The following is a 17,280-nucleotide window of genomic DNA, read 5'->3' as shown; positions in this document are numbered from 1 at the left end:
TACCTCAATATCTCAAAAAACTTTTGAAATTCTAATGTTGAAACAACAATTTCAATTCAATTCAATTAAATTTTATTTATAAAGTGCATTTAAAATCCGCCTGAGCTGGCCAAAGTACTGTACATAGAGATAAAAGAAAAGGAAAAAAGAAAGAACATAAATATAAAAGAACATGTGTTACCAACAATTAAAAGCACGGGAAAAGAGGTGTGTTTTTAACATGGATTTAAATTCAGCAAAAGTAGAAGCAGTTCCGACTGGTGGTGGCAAGCTATTCCACATCTTAGGGCCCCGCTACTGCGAAAGATCGGTCTCCCCTGTGTTGCAGACGGGTCATGGTACCAGTAAAAGATGGCCATTTTTGGATCTAAGTGATCTTGAATGATTGTACATAACAATCAAATCAGATAAATATTTGGGAGCTACATTATTGAGAGCTTTGTAGACGAATAGCAGAATCTTGTATTTCGATACGGTATCGAACTGGCAGCCAGTGCAAAGAACGTAAGATTGGTGTAATATGGTCTTGTTTGCGACTACCTGTGAGTAGACGGGCTGCCACATTTTGAACCATTTGGAGACGAGAGATGGAAGAGAGAGGTAACCCAGAGTACAAAGAATTACAGTAGTCAAGTCGAGTTGAGATACATTTACATTTACAGCATTTAGCAGACACTCTTATCCAGAGTGACTTACATTTTTATTTCAGTTTATACACCTGAGCAATTGAGGGTTAAGGGCCTTGCTCAGGGGCCCTGCAGTGGCAACTTGGTGGACCTGGGATTCGAACCAATGACATTCAGATCAGTAGTCGAACGCCTTAACCACTGAGCTACCACATCCCCACATCCACAGATAAAAGTGTGGATAACTGTTTCAAAATGTTTCCTGCTTAAGAAAGTTTTGACTTTAGCTAACCTGTGAATGTGAAAGAAGCTGGTACTAACTATAGTGTTGATTTGTTTGTCTAATTTAAGGCCAAAATCCTAGATCTTTAACATCAGAAGTAAGGAGTAAGAGTACCAAGGTTAATAGAAACTTCATCTGGGTTCTCTTTTGACCCAAATTGAATGATTTGTGTTTTGTCATCGTTAAGTATCATAAAATTATTTGTAAGCCATAATTTGAGTTCTTGCAGGCAAGCCTCCAATCTCTTGTATACCGAGTTATCTTTGCGTTTAATAGGTACATAAAGTTGTGTCGTCCGCATAGCAGTGATAAGACACCCCAAATTTGTGCATAATTGATCCCAGAGGTAACAGAAATAAGTACGATGAAATTATACTCTTATGTGTCACATACTTAATAGTTTAAGTTAATAAAAAGAAAAAGAAATTAGTTTAATAAAATCAAAAAGTGAAAAAAGTACTAGAAACTTAAAATACTTAAGTTAGTTGAATAGTTTTATAAAATTAAGTTGACACTACTCAATCTATTTAATTATTTTGAGCATTTGGATTTACAGTACTGACTACTTGAAAAAGTCGAGGTTTCACCAAAGCAGAAATCATGGGATGTAGGATTATTTTCAATTCTAATTTTTTAGCTTCTGAAGTGGGAGAATTATTCGAGCGCTTCTGTGCCATGTCTAATGTAAAAAAAGTTCTTAACAATTCTTTATTCTATCCCTAAGATGTAAGAATTCCCTAGAACGTCTTGAACGTCTTGAATGTTGATATTTTCTCCGTGGGTGGTGCTGGTGGTGGGAGGTGCTTTGAAAGATTCACTTGTAATCAAGGTTTAGTTTTACTCTTACGAATTCAGCTAGGAAATAATCTCAATACAGTTGTCTAAAATAAAACACATAACATTTTATTTTAATAATATGTGATAAAACAATCAATTGAAAACACAAATCTAAGATCCCTGGAGGGCTGCGTTTGCTCAGGGGGGGCGTGTGCACGTTTTTGCTCATGCGCATTTGCTCAGGGGGAGTGTGCGTGGTTTTGCTCATGCGCGTTTGCTCAGGGGGCGTGGGCGCGTTTTTGCTCATGCACGTTTGCTCAGGGGGGCGTGTGCGCGTTTTTGCTAATGCGCGTTTGCTCAGGGGGGCGTGTGCGTTTGTGTGATGTTATAGATAGCCTCCCATTGGCTAACTTGTTTTAATTACTTGTCACCTATCTACTCGAAAGACGGAGTGGTGGGAGGGAAAAGGGGGATCCACAAACCATCCCCGGATCAAACATGAGTTTTAAGTACTTGTCTCCAATCTCATTCGGAACAAAGACATGGTCCTGTTTTACAACACTGTTTCATCTGAGGGGGGTCATAAAACCAACCCTTTTTTTTAAAAAACATATGGATTTGTTTTAATTACTTGTCACCTATCTACTTGAAAGCGGACACAATGGTGTTAAACAATATGAAAGATGGTGGGAAGGGGGCTCCACAAACCATCCCGGATCAAACCAGAGTTTAAAGTACTTGTCTCCTATCTACTTGAAAGCAGATACAATGGTGTTAAACAAAACATAAAACATGACAGACATCTGTCAGATCAAAGGTATGACCTTTGATCCATTTCCTATCAGGAAACATTATATAATTACAATCATAAACTTTTATTACTTGTCACCTATCTACTTGAAAGCAGATACAATGGTGTTAAACAATATGAAAGACGGGTTTTGGGAGGGAAAAGGGGGATCTTTAACTACTTGGAATCAAGCAATATATCAATACAATCATTAACTTTATTATGAACTTTTAACTTAAACCTAACATCATAAAACATGACAGACATCTGTCAGATCAAAGGTATGACCTTTGATCCATTTCCTATCAGGAAACATTATATAATTACAATCATAAACTTTAATTACTTGTCACCTATCTACTTGAAAGCAGATACAATGGTGTTAAACAAAACATAAAACATGACATACATCTGTCAGATCAAAGGTATGACCCTTGATCCATTTCCTATCAGGAAACATTATATAATTACAATCATAAACTTTTATTACTTGTCACCTATCTACTTGAAAGCAGATACCATCCATCCAGCCATCCATTTTCTACCGCTTATCCGGGGCCGGGTCGCGGGGGCAGCAGCCTAAGCAGGGACGCCCAGACTTCCCTCTCCCCAGACCCCAAGATACTTAAACTCCTCCACTTGAGGCAGGAGCTCTCCACCAACCTGAAGGGGGCAAGCCACCCTTTTCCGGTTGAGAACCATGGCCTCGGACTTGGAGGTGCTGATTCTCATCCCCGCCGCTTCACACTCGACTGCAAACCGTCCCAGTGCACGCTGAAGGTCCTGATTTGAGGAAGCCAACAGGACAACATCATCTGCAAAAAGCATAGACGAAATCCTGTGGTCCCCAAACCGGACTCCCTCCGGCCCCCGACTGCGCCTAGAAATCCTGTCCATATAGATAATGAACAGGACCGGTGACAAAGGGCAGCCCTGCCGGAGTCCAACATGCACCGGGAACAAGTCTGACTTACTGCCGGCAATGCGAACCAAACTCCTGCTCCGGTCATATAGGGACCAGACAGCCCTTAGCAGAGGGCCCCGGACCCCATACTCCCAGAGCACCCCCCACAGGTCACCACGAGGGACACAGTCGAATGCCTTCTCCAGATCCACAAAGCACATGTGGACAGGTTGGGCAAACTCCCATGAACCCTCCAGCAACCTGGCGACGGTACAGAGATGGTCCAGTGTTCCACGACCGGGACGAAACCCGCATTGTTCCTCCTGAATCCGAGGTTCGACTATCGGCCGAATTCTCCTCTCCAGTACCCTGGCATAGACTTTTCCGGGGAGGCTGAGGAGTGTGATCCCCCTGTAGTTGGAACACACCCTCCGGTCCCCCTTCTTAAACAGAGGGACCACCACCCCAGTCTGCCAGTCCAGAGGCACTGTCCTCAGCCTCCATGCGACGTTGCAGAGGCGTGTCAACCAAGACAGCCCCACAACATCCAGAGACTTGAGGTACTCAGGGCGGATCTCATCCACCCCCGGTGCCTTGCCACCGAGGAGCTTCTCAACTACCTCAGTGACCTCAGCTTGGGGGATCGACGAGTCCACAACTGAGCCCTCGGCCTCTGCTTCCTCAATGGAAGACATGTCGGTGGGGTTGAGGAGAACCTCGAAGTACTCCTTCCACCGTCCGAGGATGTCCTCAGTCGAAGTCAGCAGATTCCCACTCCCACTGTAAACAGTGTGAGCAGGGCACTGCTTCCCCCTCCTGAGGCGCCGGACGGTTTGCCAGAATTTCTTTGAGGCCAACCGATAGTCCTTCTCCATGGCCTCACCGAACTCCTCCCAGACCCGAGTTTTTGCCTCCACAACCACCCGGGCTGAAGCTCGCTTGGCCCTCCGGTACCTATCAGCTGCCTCCGGAGTCCCCCGAGCCAACCAGGCTCGATAGGACTCCTTCTTCAGCTTGACGGCATCCCTTACTTCCGGGGTCCACCACCGGGTTCGGGGATTGCCGCCACGACAGGCACCGGAGACCTTACGACCACAGCTCCAAGCGGCTGCGTCGACAATGGAGGTGGAGAACATGGTCCACTCGGACTCAATGTCTCCAACCTCCCTCTGGATCTGGTTGAAGCTCTGCCGGAGGTGGGAGTTGAAGTTCTCTCTGACTGGAGACTCTGTCAAACGTTCCCAGCAGACCCTCACAGTACATTTGGGTCTGCCAAGTCTGTCCAACTTCCTCCCCCGCCATCGGATCCAACTCACCACCAGGTGGTGATCAGTTGACAGCTCCGCCCCTCTCTTCACCCGAGTGTCCAAGACATACGGCCGGAGGTCAGATGAAACAACCACAAAGTCGATCATCGACCTTCGACCTAGGGTGTCCTGGTACCATGTGTACTGATGGACACCCTTATGCTCGAACATGGTGTTCGTTATGGACAAACTGTGACTAGCACAGAAGTCCAATAACAGAACACCACTCGGGTTCAGGTCGGGGGGGCCGTTCCTCCCAATCACGCCCCTCCAGGTGTCACTGTCGCTGCCCACATGAGCGTTGAATGAAAGCAGATACAATGGTGTTAAACAATATGAAAGACGGGGTGTTGGGAGGGAAAAGGGGGATCTTTAACTACTTGGAATCAAGCAATATATCAATACAATCATTAACTTTATTATGAACTTTTAACTTAAACCTAACATCATAAAACATGACAGAAATCTGTCAGATCAAAGGTATGACCTTTGATCCATTTCCTATCAGGAAACATTATATAATTACAATCATAAACTTTAATTACTTGTCACCTATCTACTTGAAAGCAGATACAATGGTGTTAAACAAAACATAAAACATGACATACATCTGTCAGATCAAAGGTATGACCTTTGATCCATTTCCTATCAGGAAACATTATATAATTACAATCATAAACTTTTATTACTTGTCACCTATCTACTTGAAAGCAGATACAATGGTGTTAAACAAAACATAAAACATGACATACATCTGTCAGATCAAAGGTATGACCTTTGATCCATTTCCTATCAGGAAACATTATATAATTACAATCATAAACTTTATTATGAACTTTTAACTTAAACCTAATATCATAAAACATGACAGACATCTGTCAGATCAAAGGTATGACCTTTGATCCATTTCCTATCAGGAAACATATAATTACAATCATAAACTTTTATGGTTTTATGGTTTTATGGTTTTATTGGGGCAATAAAACTGTCAGCTGATGAAAGGTGCCCTCCATATTCTCTCTGACAGCTCTGTGGAAATGTAATAATTACTGCCTATGCAGGAGGAAGGAACATTTCTGTACAATTGTCACCCCAGGGGGTTAATCTGGCAGCGGATTAAGCTTTTCACTTTAGTATATTAGACACACAGTGCGGATGGAACCAGAATGCCTTCTAGTGGCCCAAGCTTGACAACAACCTCAAGCATTTTGTCTAAGCATGTCAGGTATGTGCGCACTCCCAAACAGAACGCCAGGTGCCTGCAGGCCTGTTAAAAACACTGGCAATTTTCCATTGCCCTTGGTCCCATCTGGCTATCTATTTCATCACAGTCTTGCCAAGTTTCCACAGATTCATGACAATCCTGGTGGTCATCAACCGATTTTCAAAATCCTGCCATTTTATCATGCTCAATGGATTACCCAAAGCCAACAGAGACAGCTACGGCTCTGTTTAATTTTCTATTACCGGTCTTTAGCCTCTGTCCTTTTCACCTTTGCCCTTCAATTTGAATTTGTATGCTCCAATCCTTAAAGAAACCTTCTAATCCTACTCCTTATGCCTTCGCTTACTCTAAGGAAAAAAATACTCTAAGGAGATGTTTTTTAGCATGTATGGAAGGAGTCTCCAATGTCAGTGCTTTGTTACAGGAAAAGTTGTAACTTGAAGGCTGTACTGTATTAGGAATGCCACCAGGGGTGATATGAGCTAAAGTGAGTAACCAATAGTTTTCATTATTTAGATGTTGCCACTAAACAAAACTGCTTTATAAACATTTTTTTTATAATTATTATTCCAAAATCATAAGGAATCATAAGGAATGTCTGTGATATATCAACAAAAAATTGTATTTTGTCTAATTTGTGTAGATCAGTGGATTCCAAAAATGATCAAATAACCCATTCATGAATAATCATCTTTGTGGAAAATTTCACACAACCATCTGTTACATTTCTAAAATCAATGAGAATTATACAGTGATTTATACTTCAGCACACTTTATATACACAATGATTTAATGAGTGACTAAACGAGAACATCAAAGTGAGCAGCTAAGCTGATCTGAGTAAAAAGGGACATGATGGTAACATTTGACTGCTGGGGTTTTTGAGAGTGAAGGGCACCAGGATGGATCAGGCAAGTCCAGAAAAAAAATTGGTCACAGTGGGAACACTAGAAGCTTGGGGAATGCTATGTACAGCTTGACAGAGAGAGAGTGAAAATAGAGAAAGCAAAAATAAAAGTGAGAGAAAAAATATTAGACATGCTTGTAATCAAATGATGGAAAAAATTTAAATACTATTATTTTATACTATATATTATACATGCATATTAACAAATCCGAAAACACAACAAGTCATACAACCCGGAAGAGGTTGGTATAATTTGTGAATGGAAACTTACCGATCATCGGACGAGACATCTTTCATTCAACAGTATATCTTGAATGACAGGTGTCTGGTCCAATGATCGGTAAGTTTTCATTCACAAACTATACCTACCATTTCCGGGTTGTCTGAATCGTTGCACGAAACACATTAACAAATCCGAAAACACAACGACAATTCAGACAACCTGGAAGAGGTTGGTATAGTTTGTAATTGGAACACGTACCGATCATTGGACAAGACACCTGTCACTCAAGGTATACATGAAGTTCAACAGTCTGCCGCAGGGAAAAGTTGGGATGGATGGACGGAATGAATTACTGTGGATTAATTCTGTTATTTTCTTATATTTAAACGGAGAACTGTCTCCTATATTATACTAACTGTCTCTTATATTTAAACGGAGAACTTTACACATTACACATAAGATTCCATACCTGTATATCTTGAGTGACCGGTGTCTTGTCCAACGATCGGTAAGTTTCCATTCAAAAACGATACCTACCGTTTCGGGGTTGTCTGACTTGTCGTTGTGTTTTCGGATTTGTTAATGTGTTTTTGAATTTGGTAATGTGTTTTCGGATTTGTTAATGTGTTTTCGAATTTGTTAATTTGTTTTGCACTTCTCGGCCACCGTACCTCCTGGATACAACGATAGATTTCTCATCAAACTGGGTGGCTCGCCATCTAGTTCATACGGTGGCCGAGAAGTGCAAAACAAATTAACAAATCCAAAAACACAAGGACAAGTCAGACAACCCGGAAAGGATAGGTATCGTTTTTGAATGGAAACTTACCGATCATTGGACAAGACACCTGTCACTCAAGATATACAGGTATGGAAACTTATGTGTAATGTGTAAAGTTCTCCGTTTAAATACAAGAAAATAACAGAATTAATCCACAGTAATACATTCCATCCATCCATTCCAACTTTTCCCTGCAGCAGACTGTTGAACTTCATGTATACCTTGAGTGACAGGTGTCTTGTCCAATGATCGGTACGCTGTTCCAATCACAAACTATACCAACCTCTTCCGGGTTGTCTGACTTGTTATGTTTTCGGATTTGTTAATTTGTTTTCGGATTTGTTAATGTGTTTTCAGATTTGTTCATTTGTTTTCGGATTTGGTCATTTGTTTTCGGATTTGTTAATTTGTTTTCGGATTTGTTAATGTCAGGGTGAGGAGCTCAGTCACCTGGGAGGAGCTCCGAGTAGAGCCGCTGCTCCTCCACATCGAGAGGAGTCAGCTAAGGTGGCTCGGGCATCTGTTCCGGATGCCTCCTGGACGCCTCCCTGGGGAGGTGTTCCGGGCATGCCCAACCGGGAGGAGGCCCCGGGGAAGACCTAGGACACGCTGGAGGGACTATGTCTCTCGGCTGGCCTGGGAAAGCCTCGGTATTCCCCCAGAAGAGCTGGAGGAAGTGTCTGGGGAGAGGGAAGTCTGGGCGTCCCTGCTTAGACTGCTGCCCCCGCGACCCGGCCCCGGATAAGCGGTAGAAAATGGATGGATGGATGGATGGATGGATTTGTTAATGTGTTTTCGAATTTGTTAATTTGTTTTCGGATTTGTTAAAGTGTTTTCGGATTTGTTAATGTGTTTTCGGATTTGTTAATGTGTTTTCGGATTTGTTAATTTGTTTTGCACTTCTCGGCCACCGTATTAGCCACATGAAATGATGTTTCACCAACCAAAAGGTTTACACTGGTAAATACTCTTTAATTGTATGAACAGTAAATTAAACATTGAACATCATAACATATATTAAAAAATGTGTAATACCCTGTAAATGTACTGTAGTACCATCACAACATTTATTATTATTAAAATCAAACTTATATTACAATGTCATGTCTTGACAATTTTCTAGATCCATCTCTGTAAAAAAATAAATAAACATAGACATCTATAATTAATATTTATACATTGTATATAACATAATAAATGTCATTGGTAAATTAAGATGCTTTCTTTCTGCCTGAAACATCAGTACAGCCACCGGTTGTTCCACTGTGTTAGTATCTGTCAAGACACAAGGACGTGTTATGAACAAGTGTTAGGGAGTCATTTGCTTTAAATCAATGAATTGTACACTTATTTAATGTTCATGACCAAATAATATCTTACGTGATAAAGCCAGGTAGATTTTGATTGGTGACACTGGATATCCAGGTCTGGAACTGAGACACCAGAGTATACACACCAGGTGAGTAGGCTTGAGCACAGCCTTCACCCCAGCTAGTGATACCAGTCTGAATCCAGACTGCACCCTTCTTTGTCACCATCGGACCTCCAGAATCCCCCTTTAAAAAGAGAGAGAACTATTGCTGGGACCACAACAAATTCTATTATGAATGACAATATAAGGTTGATCTACATTGTATTTTTCAGATATTTGTTCACGTTGTATCTGTGACTCTATGCGTACCTGACAGGTGTCTGTGCCTCCTTGGAGATAACCAGCACAGATCATGTTTGTAGTAATGGATCCATATCCCAGTAGAAAATCACAAATATATTTATTGACAGTGGGCACCATTGCCTCCTGCAGCACACCAGGAGATGGCAGTTGCACTACACACAAAAACATACACAACATATCTTACAAAAGGTAACAAATTATACCCCAGTTTGGCTGCAAGAAGCCAACAATGCTCTGATTTATCCTGCTTTCTTGAGACCTGGTATATGTGACCTGTGTATGTGTGCATGTGTATGTATGTTACCTCCAGATGCGATGCTTCCCCAGCCTGTAATCCAGCACTTGGTGCCATCTGAAAAACTGCTGCCTTGCCCTGCAAGGCACACTGGTCTGATGTAGTTTGTGAAGGTGACGGAGGACTTCAGAAGCAGAAGGGCAATGTCATTGTCCTGAGTTGCACTGTTGTAGCTGGGATGAATGATCACCTGTTTAACACTTCTTGCAATTTGATTGGGATTAGAGCCTTTTAAAGTCTGTTTCCCCAAATACACAGTCAGGCTAGACATGCTAGTGCTGAAAGGATAAAGAAAGAAATAAGTGTTTAGTCGTTTGTTTAGTTAACCTTCTGAGAAATATTAGTGCAGTGTTATCTGTAAAATTGTACCTGGAGAAACAGTGGGCTGCTGTCAGAACCCAGTCTTTGTTGATTAGTGATCCTCCACAAAAATGGCCATTATACAGAGGGCTCTGTAAACTAACCTGCCATGGCCACGACCCATCTGTGGTATTCTGTCCACCCACAATACGGGTGTTAAAAGGTGCAGTTCCACATTCTGAAATAAAAACATCAGTTATAGTCCCAGTGTCAACAAATGTCATCAGGCTCTGACTGAATAAAAGAAAGGAATAGAAATGCCTTCAGAAAACATTGAGGGAGATAAATAGAAGTACCTACCACTGAGTTGAGAATGGGAACCTGAAAGTAAAAAAGGAATATGTGTCAGAAAATACGAGGTTGACCCTGTTGTTAGAGAAAATTTAACATGAATTATATGAGCTAAGAGTTATCATTGCAAATACCTTACCTTTTAAGTACAAGACCAGGGTCACAAACACACACTCAAGTCTCAGCATCTTTGCTTTCAGCTCTCTGTCTCTGTTTGTTCAAGTGAGCAGGTGTTCTTGTCCTCTCTCCTGTTCCCTTATATCTACCCAGTATCACTGCGACAGTGTCACTGGTTTAACCTGTTATATTGCTGGAATTCCCTAATTACATAACCTTCTAGACATCCAGTCAATTAATGTAGATTAAATTTGATAAACAGAGAATACAGAGTGGCACACAGAATCGGATCAGTACTGTACATGATCCTATTGTCTATCCAAAACTATTTTTATTATTTAATAGTTATATATTCAGGACACAAATGGTAAAGCCATGACGTGAACCATGCTTAGGAAAGTACAGCAATTTCCTGGTAGCAGTTTCACTTAGTTCTTACATAATTGTTCTTGGTATAGCTACAGATCCACTGTAATGATTTTGAATTTGGCTTTTGGAATATCATTGTTCATAAAATGTCTTAAAGTAAAGGAAAGTTCAATTTGTGCCACTGTGCCTTACATTTCCACTGGCACTGTAAATCTATTACTGTTTCATTCTAAGAAGGTTTACTTCTTATATTTTCTTTAACAAACAAAACCAAACAAACACACAAACAAAAAACACTACAGTGACATACTTAAATTAAGACATACTGAATTTAAAATAAGGTGTGGATGTGTTCCTGTCATAGTTCATGTTAAAAGCATTGATTTCCTGCTCATCATGATGATAATTGCAAGTATGTGGACTGAAATGCTGCAGTTTTTTTAATTAAGTGGAAGAATTTGAATGACAGAATAGCTGAGATTAATAGCATTGTTATATTAGAGATTATGAAAGGAAGAGTAGAGGAGAAAGAATTCCCTGAGAGGATTTTTTGTAGAGTTTTTTTAATGAAATAAAAATCATTGTGTATGTTTTTTCCAGGAAGACATCAGTCAAGTGATCCAATAATAAATATGTGTGTCCCAGATACCTTGGACATTTCCCTGTCACACCAGAGATCCACCTTCAAACTCTTCATTAGTTGTGTGTTTCATTCAGCTCCCACCCGTTCAGTTTATTCATCAGTTTTATGTTAGGCATTGGTCACATGCATAATCAGCCACCTGTTTTAAGCCCCATTGACATACCATTCAATTGTCTAGCTTCCAATATAAGTTGTAAACATGGGTTTGTTATATTCAGTCTTGATCTAGTTCTTAAGTATTCTTGTTTTTTAGTTATTGATTGTGTTGTCACAGTTTATATTACCACCAAGTATGTCATTCTGTGCAAATGAAGAATTCTGCACTTGCTCCTGTCTTAGCTCTACATGACAAAACACTCATTAAGAAGGAGTTATTCCCCTTTACTTGTTTCTTTTCCAAACCCATTCTCTTAAGGTCAGTGGTGGCTCAAGTGCTTAAGGCTCTGGGTTGTTGCCTGGAAGATCTTGCTTCAAGCCCCAGCTCTGCCAAGCTGCCACTGTTGGGCAATTGAGCATCGCCCTTAACCCTCCCATGTTGATTAATCAGTGGATTTATTACTTTGATAATTTCTGAGATGGACCCCTTGTCAGCAAAGACTAGGTTCTGAGAGCAGCCCACTGTTTCACCCATAGAATACTTGTTAGGCCAAATTCACCCCATCTTCAGTACATCTTGTGCTGCTCCAGAGGCAGAAAATGCCTGTTGTGACTTAGAATCTGAGTTTTCCAAATCACAACAAATGCCCTTTATTCTGAAAGGATGATTCTGGAGGTCCTGTTTTGCATGAATTTTCCTAGTTGAAGGATGATCCACAAACTCTATGAGGTCTGCAAAATTTGTTGTGTTCAGGGTAGTAATAGAGAGTCTCTTTGTGGTATTCTATGAGATTAATGTGACCAGGGAGAGATGAAGATTTCAGAAAATTCTGCCTGCAACTGGGCGACTTTGCCCAGAAAGTAGTGGTTCCAAAGTCCCTTTTGGTTCAAAGCAGCACCCACCTCGTGCATCTTAAAAATCATAAACACATAAAATTATGTCTAGATCCAGTGTTGCTGCCACTCCACAGACAGACACCCTCGCAGTGTAATCTTTACTAACTCACAGTGGCTTGACCAGGCTTTCTTAGTGTGATTTGTATTGCTATTTGTAAGGTTCTTGGTGTAGACAGAGGGTACACTGTGGTGTTTCCACATAACAGATGCACCTTAACGACAAAGCTCTTGTGTAAAAAGGAATTTAAAAAAAAAATGCTAAAAATGATGAATATATAATAATATATTGTTATATAATTATTACATAATAATTTGGAATGACATTTTTCATGAATTGTCTTTAACTGCTTTTCAGCAAGTGTGCTTTGTATTGTGGTTGAATTTACTTAAGCTCTTATACTGATTTTTTTAAAGACTCATATAGTCAGTAAGTGTGAATTTAAATATTGTAATATGCGCTATTACTACTGTGATGATATCTACTCATATATACTCATAGTTTTTCATTCATTCTAAAATGGATGCTACTTTTTGGTAATTTTCCTCAATATTGTAAAAACTCAAAACTCATCTACACAGCAGATAGTACAAGATAATGATAAAAAACAAGGAACAATAACAAAACTAAAACACAAACACTTGCTCTGCTTTGCATCTGCTCTTATGTTGCTCAGATTCCAGCACAAACACTCACACAACTCAGTCCCACCTGCTAAAGTGGCCAGTGGAATGTGGTAGCTTAGTGGTAAAGGTGTTGGCCCACTGATCAGAAGGGTGTGAGTTTGAAACCTAAGGTCTTTCAAACGTCCACTGGTGGGCATTTGAGTCAGGCCCTTATCACTGATATGCTCAATTGTATAAAAATAAGATAAAAATGTAAATTGCACATATATGAGCAGGAAATAGGGCCAGAAAAACTGTTTGCATTCACTAATAAGAAACGGGTATGCCATATTGCTTTGCCTTATCCCTGCACTGCTGCTGACTCATACTAAACTTCACCCACACCTGCCACAAATATGTTATCAATTAATCTGTTTAGAGGTTTATTTCAGTTATGGCATTTGTGGCATTTATTTCCTAAAAACCAGCAGTGCTCTACTACTACAGTCTGCCGAATTCCACATTAGGTGAGGAATTTTCCTGTTACAATTCAGGAAGTAATATTTTAAAAAAGGACAACTGTTTCCTGATTTTTTTCTGATCCAATGCACCAAGTATGTAGACCATAAATGCTATCATTGTTTAAAAAATCGAAAGGAATTCCTAAAAATAAAGAAGGAAGTTCCAGTGACGCTGTTACAATTATAAAACCAGTTGTTTATTTCCACCTGCTTTAGGAACATTGCAGATGGCTGATCTCCTACAGTAGATTTAAAAAAGTTTGGAGACCCTATGACAAAATGCCATATTCTTATAGTGAAAAGAAGCAAACACAATCTCTTCTGCAAAATATTTTTAATAGTATTTCAAAAATAGAAATAAAATTGAAAATAGTAATTATGGAGTGTTCAAAGGTTCGGACACTGAACTTAAAGGTCCCTAACTTAACCCGGAACTACCAAACTCTAGCCGGTAATATTACATACAATTGCGATACATTTTGCTGAAAGCAACCAATTATTTCTTAAATAAATTTCTGGTTGGGAATGATGTGGTACATTGGTATTTAGCATTGGTGGAAAGAGTACAAAACACACTGACTTGTCAGGATTACAATTGAGGCCCTGTGTCAGGTGGCAAATGCAGTTAAACAAATGCTTTATTGACATGCTTTATTGCTTGCAGACAGATCCAAAACATGAGACTAAAATAAAGTCAGCAATCAGGAAATGATCAGGTAATATGCAAACAGCAAAAAGCAGACATAGCAGAGTCCAGTTGATGTTGATCTGTAATCAGGTTAGGTGGAAAGTGTGTATTGGGAGTCTGTGTTGACCATTATTGCAGGTCGTGTGCTGTTGACACTGACCAGATGTTTTTTTGCAGAGCAGGCAGAAAACATTCATTATTAGTTCACTAATCCAAAAGCTGGTAATAGAGCAATACAGGACAGGCAGTATCCACAATGGGAGAAAAGGGAGGGTAACCAGGAAGATCAAAGCAGCTACAACAGTTCTTGGGGATCTCTAACATTTACTGGCGGTTTGTCCAGGGATATAGCTACATCCCCACACACCTACACAAGCTCCGCCCTGAACCCAATCACATGAAGTCCAAATGCTGAGCATACTTTTGAAAGACTCAAAGAACTATTTACCTCTTCACCAATCATGACAATGCCTGATCCAGTTCTGCAATTTGTGGTGAAGGTGGATGCCTCCGATCTTGCCGACAGGACAACCAACCACATCCTTCCATCCTCCGCCACCGTTCGATCCCTTTGGCTTGACACTGAGAAGAAAGTCCAATGTGCCTCCTTCAATCTCCCTAATCCTGACAGCTGCCCAGAAGGAAAATTCTACTTTCCTGACCACTATTTAAGCATATGTTCTGCAAACACTCTTCACCAGATGGCCTCATTGCTAGCCTAGCACTTTCAATTGCCTTCCCACCAGTTCATCAGCTTGTCGGTTTCGGATTTGCAGACTGTTTTCACGACTCGGAAGTGATACTGCCCTGCTGTATCACTTTGCTTTGGTTTTGGTTTTACTGACTGTTCTCTCTACTTGGATCACTGTTGGCCAGCCGTCATAGCTGTTTTGGTTTTTGGATTATATTGCCTGTTTTCCCGGACATCTCTGCCCAGCTTTTATAACTGATTTGATTGTGGAATTATATCAAATCTGTTTAACCACTGCCTGTGTACCCTGGAGTGAGTATACTGGGAGAAAAGAAGAGGACCAAGTACTGATCCCTGTGGGACAGCAGTGGAGAGTCTGCATGGAGCAGATGTCACTCCCCTCCATGTTACCTGATATGAGCGTCCTTCCAGGTAGGAAGCAAACCATTCCCACGCAAATCCCAAGATTTGTGAGCGTGGACAAGAGAAACTTGTGGTTGACCATATCAAACGCTGCTGAAAGGTCAAGGATTATGAGCACGGATGACAGCTTGCCTGATCTAGGAGCAGGTAGTTTCTTAGAGACTTCTAAAGAAGTCGAATGTGCTGCTTTAAAACCAGACTGGTTGGGATCTTGGAGGTTGTTCTGTGAGACAATGGTGCTCCTTGCACTCTTTTAGTTCTCCAGCAATATTACTGGTGGCCCAATTTCAAGAAGAACTTCGTGACAGCATGCTTGGTCTGCAAGTATAATAAAAGCCGTGAGACTCTACCTGCTGGCTACATTGAAGTTCTTTTCATATTAGACTGCTTCTCTAAAATGGCCCACTTCATACCACGACCCAAACTACTGACTTTGCCTGCTCTGGCTTGCACTGTTTGCCTATTATTTGGATAACTGCAATGGTTTTGACATTGAGTGGAACAGGGCTTCTGGGGCTGCCTCATTGGCCTTTAAAGGGGGCTTAGTGCTGGAGGCTATCCTGGGCATTGAATAGGTCTTGGCAGGGAGCAGGGTTTAGGAGGCTGCCATGTTAGTCTCAGCATGGAAAAGCAACCACCTTGACAAGACTTCAAAGGCTGCCATGTTGGGAGCTCAGCATTAGAGGCCATCTTGTTGGCCTTCATGTGGAACAGGGTTTGGAACTCTCTGCAGGGTATGAACCTTGGCAGGGAGCAGAGTTTGGAAGAGAGATTAGGATAAGTCTTGGGAGGCTGCAGAAGGATTTTTGTCCTTTGCAAATGATCCAAAATTCAGCTGTGTGACAAGTTCTAACACACCACCCCACTGCTGCACTTCTCTGGCTTCCACTTATACACTTACCACTTAGCTGCACTTATCCGATTAAAAACACTGATGCTTGCATACATCAAGCTCTTAGCACTCCTCACACTGTACCTCACACCCTCAGATCTACCAGCACTGCTTGACTGGATCCACCATCTCTCAGCATAAGAAGAAGACTTTTTTCTGTTCTGGAACAGAGGTGGTTGAATGAACTTCCCCTAGATGGCTGAACAGTTGAGTGACTGGCTGACTTCAAAAGATGGGTGAAGACCTACCTCTTCCAAAAACACTTACACTAGCACTAGGGTTAGGGTTAGTAGGTATATTAAGGCATAGGTAGGTATCTTAAACTAAACCACCGAACAGATTTTAAGTCTGTAACTGTAACCGGTCACGTTCGGTTCTGACCGGTGCTCGCGTTCTCTGCATTGTGTTGTGGAATGACTCGTCTTTACAACATTGCTGCAGCAGTACTGGAGAGTTTATTGTCACCAACACTCAACAATTCTGCATGGAATACAGAAAGAAACAAAATAACCGTGGCTGCTTGGTCAGCTTTACCACCTCTCCTCAATATGCACAAAGTAAACTCATAAAACAGAAATACAAATTCAATTAAACAAATTATAAAACATTAGAAGTTACTGTATCTGGATGGAATACAGAAAGAAACAAAATAACCGTGGCTGCTTGGTCAGCTTTACCACCTGCACAAATCAAATTGCAGCCATTAACTCACTAGCATCACTAAGCCTAGCCAATGCACATGCTTATTTGCTCGCTGTACTTATTGAATAAGACGCTTAATCCTCCCCATCCATCCACAAATCACCTTACATATCACATATTACATTAATAACACTTAACAATAATATTTGAACATGTTATGGGTGAAATTCAAATGTGTAAAACTCAATTTTGCA

At 40.9% G+C, this 17,280-nt stretch overlaps 1 protein-coding gene across 1 annotated transcript; it reads right to left on the bottom strand.

The window, feature by feature from the left end:
• Positions 1–8,788: 8,788 nt before the first annotated feature.
• LOC132844165 (serine protease 27-like) lies at positions 8,789–10,712 on the bottom strand. The gene is made up of 7 exons (XM_060867364.1): positions 10,584–10,712; positions 10,454–10,474; positions 10,163–10,331; positions 9,803–10,071; positions 9,505–9,650; positions 9,204–9,379; positions 8,789–9,098 (listed from the first exon to the last, which is right to left on the bottom strand). The coding sequence occupies exons 1-7, from the start codon at positions 10,630–10,632 to the stop codon at positions 9,092–9,094; spliced, it is 837 nt and encodes a 278-aa protein (XP_060723347.1). The 5' UTR covers positions 10,633–10,712; the 3' UTR covers positions 8,789–9,091.
• Positions 10,713–17,280: the final 6,568 nt, after the last annotated feature.

Source organism: Tachysurus vachellii, chromosome 4, assembly GCF_030014155.1.
Source record: "Tachysurus vachellii isolate PV-2020 chromosome 4, HZAU_Pvac_v1, whole genome shotgun sequence".
Taxonomy (NCBI): Eukaryota; Metazoa; Chordata; class Actinopteri; order Siluriformes; family Bagridae; genus Tachysurus; species Tachysurus vachellii.
The sequence above is the reverse complement of the archived record's forward strand: the minus strand, read 5'-3'. Positions and strand labels throughout refer to the sequence as shown.

Coding starts and splice junctions, on each gene's coding strand:
- LOC132844165 (XM_060867364.1), bottom strand. CDS start 10,632: ATGCTGAGACTTGAGTGTGTGTTTGTGACCCTGGTCTTGTACTTAAAA. Junction 10,475..10,583: donor CCTGGTCTTGTACTTAAAAG/GTAAGGTATTTG, acceptor TTTTACTTTCAG/GTTCCCATTCTCAACTCAGT. Junction 10,072..10,162: donor GCAGCCCACTGTTTCTCCAG/GTACAATTTTAC, acceptor TTATCCTTTCAG/CACTAGCATGTCTAGCCTGA.